The sequence below is a fragment of the Anopheles darlingi genome, chromosome 3 (assembly GCF_943734745.1).
Source record: "Anopheles darlingi chromosome 3, idAnoDarlMG_H_01, whole genome shotgun sequence".
In the NCBI taxonomy this organism is placed as follows: Eukaryota; Metazoa; Arthropoda; class Insecta; order Diptera; family Culicidae; genus Anopheles; species Anopheles darlingi.
In genome coordinates this window covers 45,905,610-45,920,899 of record NC_064875.1, presented here as the reverse complement: position 1 = coordinate 45,920,899, position 15,290 = coordinate 45,905,610, and the positions used below count along the sequence as shown (strand labels likewise).

The window sequence follows — 15,290 nt, the reverse complement described above, 5'->3', positions numbered from 1 at the left end:
CACCGGATGCACTACTCGGTTTGTTTCACGAGATTCACGAGGTCCTTCTCCGAGGAGAACCCCGATCCCACCGATCTCATGTATCCCCAGCCTTCAAGCAAGTTAACCATCATCCTTTCTCTGTCTCTCTCTCGCCATCTCGAAGACGGTGTAACGGAACACGGGACGCATGTGTTCGGGTGTGTGTGTGCGTATATGTAGGTTATCTGACGGGTGCGGCCGGAAAATTCGGTGCCGTACGGTTTCTTCGGCTTCCGGACGGGTTTGAAGGGGAGGATCAGAATATAGTGCCATTGCCATGGCCTTCTGAGCTGAGCAAGGGTTAACAACAACAACAACAACAACAGCCCGATTTCGATGGATTTCGTGGATTTTGCTAGGTTCAAATGCTTGCTTTGATGCAAGCAGAAAGTATCTTCACTTCACTTTTAACTTTTTTTAAAAACCGAATCTTGTGCAAGGTGTTGTTTTATGTCAAATTAGCCTTGGTATAAGAAACAATTGAAGACCTTTAAGCCTTGCGATGGATAGTTAATTACTTATCCAGTTGCTCTGCTTGCCTCCTTATCGTTACACTGTATCATTACGAGCAAATTGAATGCCGGATGGTGAATGTAATGGTATGGTGAGTAGCATAGTTGCATAACATCACGTGCCTGTGAGGCCGGGATTTAGTAGTACAACCCCCGGAATCCAGCGCAGTGTGTAGCGCACGCCTCCCGAGCCCCTCCCTCGAGTAGCCTGAGACCCCACGGATCAGCGTAGGTGAAAGGTGAAAGATGAAACCCAACACAACCGTGACGACGACGGCGAAGATGAGGAGGAGGAAAGCGCCGTGCCTGCGTGCGGCAAGCCAGGAATAGTAGACATTTTTGAAGAATTAAAAACTCTCCAACGAACGCATTCCATCGTTCGCACCCGGCCAACGCCCCGATGCTGGCGGTGGTGGAGACGACGGCGACGGCGTTGAAACAGGTGGTAGTGCCGCCAGTAGTAGCGGCCTTTGATCCTGGACGGCGCGCGGGTTCGGGACGAGGCTCGCCCGTTGGTTGGTTTGCTTGTTCGCTCCACAGCGCATCATCACCTCATGACGACGATGACGACGATATGGCTGGTGACGGCCGCCCGAAGTACCCAGCGGCTTGACATTCTTCTGCGACATGCGAGGCGTCACCGTGCCCCATCCACCTCACCCATACTCGTGGGTCGCTCGCGGGAGTAGGTTATGCTAGGCTACGGAATGCGCTTTCCGTTACATACAGACTCTCGGTACCAGTGGCAGCAACAGCAGCAGCAGCAGCAGCAGCAGCAGCACCGGTACCAGCAGATTGAGTTCTTTACTGGCGAACACGGTGGTTTACGGCTTTACCAGTATGCTGTATGCTGTATGCTTGAATGGTACAGGTACACATCATCAGCGTCAGTGAACGAGAGTGCAGCGAGTGGCTGGTTTTCGGTTTTCTTTTTACGTTTTACCTCATTTCATTACAAGCCTGTTTGAGGCAAAGGAGGTTCCTGTTACTTAACGGTGCAGCTGCTAGGTAGTGGTTAACATTTTGCACTTTACACTTTCATTATGTTAATGTTACAGGCTATTTGTTATCACAATTGGTTATACAACAAATAGCCTGGCTATTATTCACTTAAACAACTTGGTACATTCATTTCAATTCAATTCGTGTTGCTCTTGCATTGATACAGAATAATCAAAGGATGCCCTGAAATATCTTGTTCGGTTGTCCGATGGGATTATGCCGGTTCAAAAGAAGAGTGTTCAGTCCTTTTAATGTTTTCGTTTGTCTCTTTTTCACTTCAGTCGCAATAAATCAAGAGTGCTCAATAATTTGAATTTCTTAATTTTAAACTTTTTCTAAATAGAATCAATCATACGGCTCATCCACAATTACATGTGTTAAAAAATAGATCAACAATATACGTATTTTATTTCGGTTAGTGACATGTTTTAGGATTTTTTCCAAGTAAATTGAACCTGAAGAATACCTGGGACAATTCAAGAAAGTTTTATAATTTTTTATCAATCTAAGTAAAACTAGCAGATATACAACCGTTTGTTAAACCGCGTGGTTCAGCTCGATGCATCTCAGCGGTTTAAACCGTATTTTCTAAAACCCTTATTTCCCATTTCAATGTTCATCGTATCATCGAACCTAATGGAAGGATAGTTTGCAATTTAGGAAATTTTATTATTATCATCTAGGAGGTTTTACTTGAATTTGATTCTTTTTTACGGTTATACTTGAATTTGATGAATTCAATATAAATTATTATAGTTTTGTCATCAAAAAGATACGAGAATTGTTTTGCTCGAATGGAATGTAAGTCCCTATTTTGAATCCTGAACTATCAAAGGATACACTGACCTACATACTTCGATAGTTCGGTGTGATTAAGTTGGTTCAAAAGAAGAATATTAAATGTTTTTTTTTCCCTTTTTTAAAAGTTATCAAATTGGACATAAACATTTCTAATGTATTTATGCCGAAATCACATAAGTTTCGATATCAAATATTCTTGTAAGTGTTTTGAAGACTTTTTTTGCATATTTTTTTATCTCTTTGAGATCATTATTCATCACCCATAATTTTCTTTTATATTTCTAGCCACATCTATCCCATATCTTTTTAACTTTCGAAATTTAGTTTAACCTTTTATTTTCTTTTTTTTCATTTAGAACTATTCATAGATTACTTCCTGTTTTTGTTGAAAATTCGCAATCGTTCCTAAGCAAACAGCTTCGCTCATCACTCTATTAGTGTTTCAATTGCGTAACCGCAAAACTGATTGAATGATGTCTAGTAATAAGCTACCGAACGAGTGAACAATGAAACGAAGCGAAAAAAGGAAAACATTTCATTTTTCTGGATTCGCGCCTTCACGACACGAACCCTCTGTCGTTCTGCTGTGAAGTGGCTACCTTTCGAAAGGAAAGTAACGTCACCCATCTCATAGCCGCACGCGACCTGGACCATTACAGCGTGTTATAGGTAGAAGGTACGTGTCCATTATGTTCTCGCTGCTCAATACTCGCTGGATGGGGCCATTCTGTTCCCCGCTCGCCGGTATCTTGCTTCCCAAAAAACCAAGAGATTAAGGTCCTTCAACGGTGGTTCCACAAATCAGTAGCAGGAGAAAAAGAGAAAGAGAGAGGGAGAGCGAGAGCAAGCTTTCGTTGAGCGCATCGAGGGGGAAGCGGTATGCAAAGGCCTCTACTCGATGGGCCGTGTAGAGCATCGCTTCGTCGTCGTCGTCGTCGTCATCGTGGTCGTACCGTGCTCGAGTGCACCTCGGTCCTCAAGGTCCCAAAGGTTTTTGACGTGGAATAGAAGAAGGCATAAGAGAAGGCGTAGGAAGAGGCAGGAGAAGAAAAGCAAACGACAAACGACCCATCGACGGAAGGATAATGATAAGGATGGTGAAGGATCGAAAAAGCACAACACAATGGCGATGGACTGGGCCCGCGGGAGAGGTGGTAGTGGGTGGGTAGTGATCACACGCAACCGCAAGCTAAGCGGAATGGAAGAATATAATAAGCAAAGCGGAACTTATCCACCTTCTAAGGGGCCCCTTTACACATGCACTTGGGGCCTGAACAAGCCAAGACTCCCGAACCGGTCGCCCATTCTTTCTCCCTTCCCTGAATGCCACCGGAAGTCGCGGTACGACCTGCGGTACGGTTGGTTTTCTTTTCATTTTGCTGCTGCTTTTTCCTTCTTTTTTATAGATTTATGTGCCGCGAGGATAATAAATTTTTTGGAGGAGGGCACACGCGTGGCCTGTGTGTGTGTGTGCGCGCACACCACGAGGTGACACGGTGTGAGGTTGTGGCATCACGATATGGTTTTTATGTTTCAAATTTTCCTCAAATTTCACTTACCCCCTTTACTGCCGTCTATTTGTTTTTTATATTGCTAGAGCGATGCTCAAACGATATCGGCCGGTAGAAGGTAGAAGAGCGTACCAAGTGTATTGATATGTTCTATGCTCCGGCGTAAGCTCGAGATACTTTCACTTGCAGCGCAGAAGCCAGCATAGCTTGATATAACGGGCTACTTTTGACAAAACATACCGATTCTCGATCGATCTATCGACGCACCATGATGATGTCCCTCGTTCCGTCCCTTCGAACGCCATTCCCTTTTCTTCGCGCTCACGCTTCTGTGCCACCGTCTGTGCGGCGCGGCAACCACAGCCCCGGGAGTCCCGAGTACCCGCGATAAGAGTCCTTAAGGCGTTCCGGGTACTTAAATATATCGCTCTTCAGCGTCGCTTCCGCAGTTTCGTGCGCGCGCGTTCACAGCGTGCTGCTCGATGCTGCTGCTGCTGCATCATCATCAGGATGATTGGAAAGTGTGTGTGAGAAGCGACAGCTGGGAATGAGGAGGTGGTGTGCTTGCTTGGTCCGTTCCATCGCATTACCGTAATGAAAAACCATTGACCAGCCGGGAGGCATACTCTCGACCCAACACGTGCTGAATGGACGGTGAATGGCCAGCGAATGTGCGCCAATGTGGCATAAACCATGCAGAAACGGCGGAGTTCGATGCACTTTCGGGCGGGTGGGGGGAAGGTCTATCAATTGATAATAATCGATTAAATGGAGCAATCGCGATGCAAAAAGATGTGGCAAATCAATGAATGCACAATTAGGTACGCTCGTGGCCTATGATAGGCTTACATTTTATTTCTTATAAAGTTAGCTTGCTGGTCAATAACTTTGTGGCTCATTGCGAGGTAGAAGAGCCACCCCGGGGAGGGGGCGTTGGTGACGTCGCCTGGATTTTCCTGATGGTAATTCGTTGTTCGTTACTGAAACACTGCTTCGCATTTGCTTCGCCGCTATCGGAACTGTTGGCTGAAGGTCCTATTCTTTCTACCAGACGCACCATTGCACCTATACTATGTACATTTGGACATCCTAAAACACTCGACTGACGACTATTTGGTCCAGGATTAAGAACTAAACGATACTTACTCGCTTAAAACTAGGCTAGGCTAGGGGAAGGAAGAGGACAACTTGTTAAACGCTCTATTAGGCTCTATCGTAAAGGTATTTTTCTTCGGTGTTTGTTGCTGCCGACCGCTTGACGCACAGCGGAGTGTCGTAGAAGCTGCTGAAGGAATGGACAGGTACTCTGCAAATGGGGTTCGGATCCGATGTCCTTGGAAAATATAGAATGCAGTTCCTTTAACCCTGATGAGTCGGAAAATGACTGTGAGCTATGATGTTTCCTTCTTAGGCCGTTTTCGTGGTAATTTCGACGGTTACGGTTTAAAAGAAACGAGTGTTTTAAATTTGGATTTTCTTTCTCGCTCACTCTCACGTAAAAACGCGCACAAGAACGAGATGGCAAAAATGCCAGCGTCCTCTTGCGGCTACTTGTGTTTATAGCTCTGAGTTGGAGGGCTCAGAAATCTCGACTCCCGAACCTCTGGGTGTATAAACGAGCGACCGTTTCGAAAATTCGAACTGGAATTCAAATAAATCCGTTACATTCACTTTTTTGCACCGCTAAACTTTTGCAGCGCCAAAACCTCAAATCGAAGCAACAAATCAATCGCTCTCAATTGGATTCCTGTGGTGGCGGTTTCGTTGGGCAATCCGCTATTAGATGGTCCTGGCTTTTACAGTTATGGCAGCGCTTCGGTAGAGGACCGAGCGCACACTTTGAAGCGATATGATTCGCAAACTCTCCACAGTTGTAGCACCTGGGAATGGAAACGAAACAAGAATTAAAACATCCGGTGACACTCGGACTGTTGCACTCTCTTACCGCACTTTACGGAACCTTCGTTTTTTGCTGTACGGCCTGAAGTCACTGCCTTTGCACTCGGCATGCGCTGGCCCATAGACATTAGTCGCCTCGTAGCCTTTGCCCGTCAGCTTCGACTCGAACTCGACCTCCTCGTTTTCGCCCAGCGATCGGAAGCCTCCCATCTGGATGACACTCTGGAGAACAGAGAAGAGATAACCTTCAGTAGATGCACTCGGGAATTCGATCGACAATCGACAATGTACCTGGTGGACAAACACCTCCTGGCCCCCATCGTCCGGTGTGATAAAGCCCCAGCCCTTCACGACGTTAAACCATTTGCAGCGTCCTCTCCGTGGTCCAACGTGCTGTACTGTTGTTGGTGTTAGCGAAAAAAAATCGATCCCAAAAGGAGGGGTTAGTATATGCTACCGTTTGCCGGTGAAATGGATTGTTTCGATAAGAATCTCGGGAATGTCCGGCGCACCGGGACCAGAGAGGTCACAAAATCGCGGCTTAATGTCTCAGTCACATCAGAAAACGGTCCCTTTTCGCGCATTGTCCTCGCTTATGCCCTTTCCCTTCCCGAAGGATTCCTCAGCAAAAACCATCGGTAGAAGGCAGGTAAAACGAGTTATGAAATGGATCCTTTTGCCCGCGATCCTTCTCCGCACACACACACGCGCACAAAACGGTACCTAACGGTACTTCCGCGGCACGAAACTCGTCATTTCTGACAGCTTTCCATCGCCCAGCCGTCGCTTCGTCATACAATTCCAGTTTACGGCGTCTGTTACCGGCCAGCAGCAGTTCATAATTCGGAGCTTCTTCGGAGGAGATTCCTCGCGAAACTAACACACAACTATAGGACATGCCGGGACGCACTTGCCTTTGGCGTACACTTTTAACCCTCGCTCGTTTCGTGCCTCTCTCACATCAAGGGATCCTCGACGGTGCTTGCTGCTTGGAACCAGACCGGAAACCTGTTCCGTACTCTGTGGCCTACCTTCTCAGCAGCGGCAGGAGGACCTTATTAGCCCTAAGGAATGGCCTCCGGGAACCCTTCGTTTACAAGGATGTGAATAAATTATGATTAGAAACACATTAGTTCGTGGCATGCGCGAGCGCACACACGCACACACACGCACACACACGGCCCTCCTCGAATCTCTATGCCATCTTGTCATCTTCGCTCGTTGGTTCGTCCCCCCGCGAATCCCGGTTGTGTTGCTTCAATTCCGAAAAGCGTGTAACAAGCCCCGTGGCAGTACGTACATACAGGAGTTGGCTAAGAAAATGCGCCAAGACACACTGACGGACCCCACGGACCAAAAGAGTTAAACTCGCGGAGCGTCTTCCTTTGACGTCCTTTTGAAAACAGAGCGAACGAGGATTTGCGCCTCATCACCTTCTTCCAAGCGGGACCCCGTGGTTGACGGCGACGGAGGAAAACAGGTTTCTAATTTTCCTAATAAAGGATTATGCAAATTCTGGGCCTCCTCCCCGCGGGGCCCTACCACAGATCGCTACAGTTGCAGGTCACCGTCGTCGTCGTCGTCGCCGGGGCCTTATTCCCCTCAGGTGCGGCCCGTGTTTTGCAACGTGTTTTCCAATTATGAAACCTCGGCCCAAGAAGCCCTTTGTTCGCCGGTTGTTTATGTTTCGTAAGATATACGTGCACCGCACCGGGACCAGGAGCAGGATGGTGGCCGCTCGGCGCGAAGGTAATGATAGAGGCGTACCCAACGCATTTGTAGTTCCATTTGTGACATCCGAATTGATGAATGTGCACTTTATGCTGATCAGAGTAGGCGCTCTAATGTCGTATGGTTTTTTCTTACCTATGCTCGAGGCCTACTAATTAGAACCTCAAGCAATGCCTTTTAAAATACAAAACAACGGAATTTGACAGTTTGCACTCCCTGAAGATCGCTTCAGAGATCCTGAGGAGCCGAAGTCCGACGGAACTGACGTAACATAACAGCAAACGTTTCACGACATGATCAGACCCCTAGAGCGCACACTGTAGTTGACCTGCAGTTCGGCTTTAGTTTACACTTTCTAGCTTCAGTTATTGTCACTCCGCCGGGGGTTCCAATGACCTTACGCGCGTTCACCGTCACTTCCGGCCATCCGGACCCTATTTCTCACCGCCCAGGGTCTCTTAGCGTAAATCCCCGTAAACACCGGAAGGTATCACCGACTTTCGGCCGCCAAAAATAGAGATAAATGGTCCACCGTTATGGTATGGGGTCGGTATTGCGCTGTCTATGCCCCGTCAAAGGAGGTCACGTCGTGTTCGTTCGAGCATACGAGAAGAAACCAAAAACCAAGGAGGAGGAGAAGGAGGATCGATCTTTTGTTCCGCGTGAAGGGTGCTCGAGGTTTCTTGACCTTCTTGGGCTCATCATCATGACCTCCGACCTCCGCTTTCGACCTCGAAGACGACCCCGGCGCCTCACCTTCTAGATCCTGCTCCGATTCCTTCTGCACCGTTGTCGTCGTCGTTGTTGTTGTTGTTGTTGTCGTATCCTTCGCCATTGTCAAGCACATTAACACGTTAGCACTTGGTTGTTGCGGCACCGTTCATTACCTACTCCTCCTCTTCCTCGAGAGGAATCCAAGGAATGCAGCGATTGTAAACAAACGCCCTCAGACGTCGGCAACACTACCGTTCCGTTGAACACTACCGTAACGTAACCGAGGTTCCATGCACCTCTAGCCCCCTTTTGGCGTCTCCAGCACTGCTACACCCCGGAGTCCAGTTAACTAGAGCTCCTCCACGCACGTTTCTCGCCACATTTTTATGGGAAACAACTTTTTTGGGGGCCAACACCATTCACTCCCTCATTATCTCTGTCTCTCTAGCACGCACACGCACACGCACACTATCTCTCTTTCTCTCTCTCTTCAAAGAAAAGCGACTCCAAAATCAACGGATGCGTAACGCACGATGCGTGTTGTCACGAGGCCGCGTGAAAAGTGAACACGCGGTTCGACCGAATCCGAGGCCCGAGCCCCCTATTTTTCGGCAAGTTTGTGTGTCCGTGTGCGTGTACGTGCGTGTGTGTATTTGAGAGAGAAGGAGAGAGGGAGACACCATCCATTTGAGGCGGTAAGGTCGAACGAGAGACAGGGTCGTCCATCTCCGGTGCGGCGGTGCGTAGCCCTTAGCACGTGGCGTACGCACGAGCAATCGCGCGCCCGTTCGCGCTTCACCATCATCACACCGCGCCAAGGGCCGTGGCCATCGACGGGAGACGGGAAGTGGAGAACGAAAGAACGTACGGACGAACGAACGAACGAACGAACCGTTATCTCGACAGTGGCCAAGAGACCTGCGCCTTTCGGTTCTGTTCGCTCGATGGCGAAGACCATCGACGCCCTATGTTGCAATGCTCTCTAGAGCATCGCACATTCCAGGCAGGGGGACCAATGAATGAATGGGGCGCGTTCTTGATGGAGACGAGTGTGAGTGTGTGCTGCTTGGCAAGCGAGCATTCAAACTCTGTCCAAGACGCTGCTCTTGATGGTAAACTAGAAACATTTCGCTTTCGGTTTCGGGCAGCTATTTAGAGGCTTACTTGGATCTGCTAACCAGCCATAGCCTCTTATGTTGCCACTAATATTCATCACAGTAGCCAGCGCAAGTCGTTGTCACGATTTCCCCGCGTAACCCTCACGATGCGTCGTGGACTTCGGTTTCTTCGTCGCCGACAGATGGAATTGCGTCGTCACCGCCAAAAAACGCACGTTCGCGTTCGCGATCAGGTCACCAATACCCAGAGGGCGAGCCAAGATGGTGCTACTGGTGACTGGGACCATCATGCTCGCACGCACTTCCACGCGTGGCCTCCGCGATAGGTCGTTTCTGTTTTGATCCGGACATTTGTTTTGGATCCGCTGGATGTTTGTTTTGATTCCGGTGTGGTGTCGTCGAATTGCGTAAATCGAGCGACGCGAGGAGGACACGAGAGGCGAGTCGCGTTGGAGGTCGATACGTTTTCGTGGGGGGAGGCGACATGGCGTTGACCGCGTGTCGTCGCAATTTCGGTTGTGGCTTAAAATGGGTCAATTTCGCTGAGGAATTGAAGTGGCGTTAGTAGTATTCATTAACTACGAAGAAAGCAAAATTATTTTATTAGAATAAACGCGTTGAAAGTCATAACTAACTAACTTGAAGGTATTATCGGAAGCTTGACGATGTAGCTTAATTGGTAAAAGATTATCTGTAAGATTGATGTTCAATCCATAATTCTATCAGGGACATTTATAACATTGTTTTGCAGTATAATTGTAGCAGATGTGACCTTAAAACGTAATGAATCTTAAAGAAAACGGATTTTTAATTGAATGTTTTCCGTTCTCGCGTTCATTTGCTTGCATTTGGCACAGAACAGAATTCGTCTTCTTTGTCTTTGTGATGTATCTTGATGCAATACATGGATTTTACGGTTACTAGCAACATGCTGGTCGGTACATCCTTCCAAATTTATGATACGGTTCGAAACAGTAATTCCATCTACAACAAACTGCTCCCGTATAATGTAAGTAGAATGTTGTTGCCTCTTCATTTTCAATGCTCATCGTTTCAAAGGAGGACGATGACACTTTTTTCTCGGTGAGAAGGTGATGTTCCCCGAAAACCTCGAAATTTTACTCCAAAGACAAGGAAGAACAATGAACGCGGATGTCACCATAAAGGGATACGATCTTCAATGACACAACATTGTCTCTGCATCGCTGGCAGGCCTCCAAGTAGATCACTTTCATTGACAAACCAGAACCGGCGGTGTGGTATCGAGAAGTTCTCTCTCGAATAATTCAATCCCTTACCCGAAGGATATCCGCTCTGTAACGGATACGCTCGGAGTGACCTAATTTACAGCTCATCCGGATTCTAGCGCGTCACTGGCGGGTGACACGTGTATGCCCCGCCAGCATGCAAATCGTGGCTAAGAGAAAGAAACTCTCCCGTACCATATCCCTTGTCATTTCTAATTGACACTCTTACTCGCGGGACGCCATCAAGCGGCCAAACAAACACGCACGTCACGCTGCGTGCGGACCCAACCCATGAGTCTCGTTCGCTCCTGTCAATCAATGTCCGAATTATCGGACTACCGGTGGCGGAATTAACGCACTCGAGGTCCCGGGGTCCCTCTAGATCTCTTTCTAGGTTCTCCGATTCCCGGTGCTGAGCCTGTTCTCATTTGCAAACGAAAGGGGCCCACCCCACTGACCACTGATGGTTCGCTGGACCCGGGGGTCCTTTGCTAATCTCCCGCATCGCGCAATGAATGGAGGATTGTTATGATTTTGTTTTCAAGGATTGCGAATTAGATTTTTATCCCCGGTTCGCTTTTTTTTGTTGTTGCTATTCTATCGTTTTCCCCTTGGTAGGCGCGTGTGTGTGTGTGTGTGTGTGTGCACTGATGGCCACCCCACCCGTCGAACGATCGATCGATCGATGACCAACTGTTAATGCGATGATATGAAAATATTGCTCGAAAGGTAGACAAAATACAAATAACGGAAAATTAACCTCAGCGCACGAGCCCGAGCTCCGGGTCCTGGAGGGACTGTTTGGTCCTTAAAGGTTCTCAATACATTTCTCGACCTCTCTTTTTCTCTCGTTGGAACTGGACCATTCACCTTCTCAGTTGGTGCACTTGGTACCGTTACCGATGCTGTCGATGGTCGATGTCTTTTGAATTTTTCGGGATTTTCGTCAAGCGGAACGCAACAAAAAGGGACGATGGTGGATGGTGGACGGTGGGCATCGGTCGCCCCCGGACCGGGACCGGACGGATCGATACGGACGTTCAATCGTAAGCGTTAATCCGCTTTTGCACTCGCTGCTCCTGTGCACGGGACAGGCCAGGATGCGTTACATCGGTTGCAATGGAGCGACGCAGCGTGCAGCAACATCAGCAGCTGTGTCCTGTGGATTGTGTTGGGGTGGTCAATTGCGGACTGGCTGGTTTGTATGGGCCCGAGCCACATCGGAAATCATTTATCGATGGGATGAAAATAGAAATAATCACGATAATATAAGCCAGTGTTAATGGCCATAGCATTAAGATATTTCCAAACCATAAGGTTCAGGCTAAAATCTAAAATGTATGTATGGCCATTTTATGCATAAAGAGGAAATGGAAAAACCAAAACTAATGGAGATAAGATAGATGAATTCGTTTGGAGCGTGTTCGTGTGTGATGAAACCATCGATATTATTATATTTCGTTAGTTTGATATAACAGTAAAACTTTTTAAGAACATGAAGACGCAGTTTAATAAACATACGGCTCGTTCATGCTCACACATGATAAAAAAGGACACAGTTTTATGAAATCATACCAATATATACAGCCACGACATATGTAAATCCGTGAGAAGCATTTATGGAAAAAATGACTTTTTGTGAGGTCGCCATCGTGCTCGAATATCTGAGATATACAAATCGATATAATTTCCTTAGGTAATAAGTTTCTCGAGTTTACTTCCGGCTAGTTTATTAAAAAAAAACCAACTAAACTATGGGTAACACACGTTTACCTTTGGAGTACACCATCAAAAACAAAAAGCAACTTAAATATATGCGAGAATAGGCTCGAAAATGTGTGTCACAAAGAAGTGTAAAAACTAAAATAAAAGCATACGCAAGGAATACCTTGAAAAGTGCAGCATCTTTGGTTTAAAAACCTATCTAATTTAATGAATATTCCTGAACTGATTGACCTCATTCTGTTGGAGTATAACTCACCCCAAATAGTATAGGATGTTTATTAAAATAAAGGCCTAGCTGACGAGACGTTTTTTGCATGACGTTCTTTGCACTAATAAGTAGCAAATGACATCCGGACAGTCAGAACAGTATCGATGATTAGCAGCTGAAAGGGCTCTATCTCTTAATAATGAATGATACTTGGACATTGCTATCAGAAAACCTCTAAATACGTTTAAAATCATTCAGTTTTCTTATCATATAGATGCTCTTGCGAACCATAAAAAGAGCTCATCCACTGATTGTGTGTGCATTGTTTTTAGCACATTTGTTAAGAAGCAAAGCTACAGTTCCTACTTTCAGTGGAGCAAATGAGCGATATTAAAAATCTTTACCTCTAGATATTTAACCACAAATCCATCATACGAAAAACACAGGGTTGGTTGATTGGAAACATGAATACTTCTCGATACTGCCATTTTGGTATGCATGAAAACATAAAAAAAGGAAAATTAAAGGGCGCTTGTGCGCATGTGCGCAATGAATGGAAGGACACATCTATCATTATTGTAAATTTGGGCCTTCCATCTTGCATACATGCGTAAAGAGGGTTGAAAGGGCTTCCTAAAAACATTGTTATTGGCCTCGAAGATAGGATAAACCGGATATCGATAGCTACATCAAACAATCGACCGGATCCAGAGGTCAGATCGTAAGGCAAGAGCAAAAAGGTATGCAACGAGCGATTGTAGAAGGATATTTGTCATATCCGTCCGTTAACACTGCTCTACACCGCGAATGATAAATATTTTCCTTAAATTCATCCTTGGATTTCATATCTCCTTGAAAGTCTGTCACGTGCCCTATCGCGCCCCTAATCGATTGAAAGGCACTTGGCCGGCACATCGCTGACCACAGCACTTACCGCTGTAGTGATGAGAAACCCTTCGAGGTTACTTGGATTAGCCTAACACGAACAAAACCCAGCACTTTACTCCGGCACGGCCTCCTGAGATGACAACTTCATCGATCATCCTCACCGAAGAGGTCCCACGAAAGGACATGGAGCCCATGAAATGAGGAAACCATTTTGTTTCCATCGAGCCCCGTCCTTGGGCTGGTTCGCTAAAAAACGGGGCGGTTGCATCAGTCCCGATCGAGATGGTAAAAAAGTGCCTCAAACGTGGCTCGGCTCACGGTGATTGGTCCGTTTTTTAACGAGTGCCTCTCCGAGCAGCGGAACACTGAAGCACCCTTGTTGATTTCGTCCCGTTGACTCATGTTTCTCATGTTGGCAATGCGGTCGAATGGGCTCGGTCGAACGTCAAGTTCGAGCCACGTTCGAGAGGGTGCGGTTGGAACCCCTCGTTATAAAGGCCCTGAACCCTCCTTCTGCCGTGCGCCGTCAGTTGAAACATAAAGCGCGAAGGGAGCATTACAAGGATGCAAATACACACGCAGACTGTGCCCTACAGAGGGACACAATCGTCCCGGCGGCCCGTCATCGATTCGTTTATCGGGTGTCCGGATATTGCGGCGCCGAGGGGCGAATGGTGTAAAATGGAAGAACACACTCGCACACAAGCGTGGCAAACGTGGCGATGAAATGGCCTAGGGGGCACGCGACATACCGATTCGGTGGCCACCGTGGCAGCCGGAAGATGGAATCGAAAATTTGCTCCGAATGTGGGTGCGTTGCATTGTGTGAACATACGGGACTTTGGTTCATCGATTTAGCATCGAAAACGGATTCGGGAACCTGGTTATGGTTTGCGGACACTGTATATGCTGTGGCATTGAGGTAGAACTGCGTTACTCCTATATCCAGCATTAAACCCTTCGAACTCCTTCTTATCTTAGAATAATACAATGGTTAATGCAATAATGAGCCGAATTTCATCTGATATGGCTAAGAAAGAAGCAACCAAACAGAGTTGTGGTAACGTTTATCGATTACAAGTAGATTCGCTGTATGCATAAGCCTAGATTGGATTTTTTTCTAGTCAAATGATGCTGCGTCAGCTAAAATGAACTAGTTTTCTAATAAAGAATCTTCCAATTACAAAATACTAAGTTCTTTTGCTACAGATACTCAAAGGATGATGAAAGTCCTTTTAATTACATGATTTTTAATGGAAAATTAGAAACAGCATTTTGAAATGCTATTAGGAATGTAATCAGTAGAGATCAGTTGAGTATAATGCTTTCCTTGAGATCCTTAGAAAAGAGAATTGGGAATATTGAAGCAAAAATGACCAACTCTTTGCGGCAAATAATAGAAGTCGAACTCAACTAGGTCTACCCAAAAACACTAAAGCAGGATTCACCAAACGCATGTTACCTACAGTTCCAAGCCAGTGTTGTTCATAAGTCATTATCAAAAAAAAATTCTTATGACATGTTTAACTCTTCATCTGTACATTGGAATAATAAATACTAGCTGCCCCGACAGACTTCGTACTGTCTTTGATGGGTCGTGGGTTTATCGTAAACAGAAACTTGAAAATTTCAGTAGATATTATTTTATTTATTCCATCATTTGGTCCTATTCGATTTATCAATGAACCAAATCAATAGTTAGGTCTGTTAGTGATGTTGGAAATAGAGATGCGACGTGATTGTAAATATGAACTGGAAAGTTAAAATGATGCTTGAGTTTAAAGGCTTTGCCTTTCGGGCTAAGTGATGTCATTTGGGACCACGAATTATATTTTCCCAAGTTTTTTTTTTTTATAAAATACTTTGACTTTAGTGTTCGGTTTGCACATAGCTCGTTAAGTTCAAATGGTGGT

At 46.3% G+C, this 15,290-nt stretch overlaps 1 protein-coding gene across 1 annotated transcript; it reads right to left on the bottom strand.

The window, feature by feature from the left end:
* Window positions 1-5,582: 5,582 nt before the first annotated feature.
* LOC125954660 (protein lin-28 homolog) lies at window positions 5,583-8,312 on the bottom strand. The gene is made up of 3 exons (XM_049685135.1): window positions 8,166-8,312; window positions 5,793-6,139; window positions 5,583-5,727 (listed from the first exon to the last, which is right to left on the bottom strand). The coding sequence occupies exons 1-3, from the start codon at window positions 8,310-8,312 to the stop codon at window positions 5,583-5,585; spliced, it is 639 nt and encodes a 212-aa protein (XP_049541092.1).
* Between the last annotated feature and the right edge of the window lie 6,978 nt (window positions 8,313-15,290).

Bases quoted from the DNA above. Each gene is read 5' to 3' on its own strand.
- LOC125954660 (XM_049685135.1), bottom strand. From the start codon at position 8,312: ATGGCGAAGGATACGACAACAACAACAACAACAACGACGACGACAACG. The intron at 6,140-8,165 runs GTCAAGAAACCT...ACAACAGTACAG, and splicing joins ATGATGATGAGCCCAAGAAG to CACGTTGGACCACGGAGAGG. The intron at 5,728-5,792 runs GTAAGAGAGTGC...TTCCATTCCCAG, and splicing joins CGAAGGTTCCGTAAAGTGCG to GTGCTACAACTGTGGAGAGT.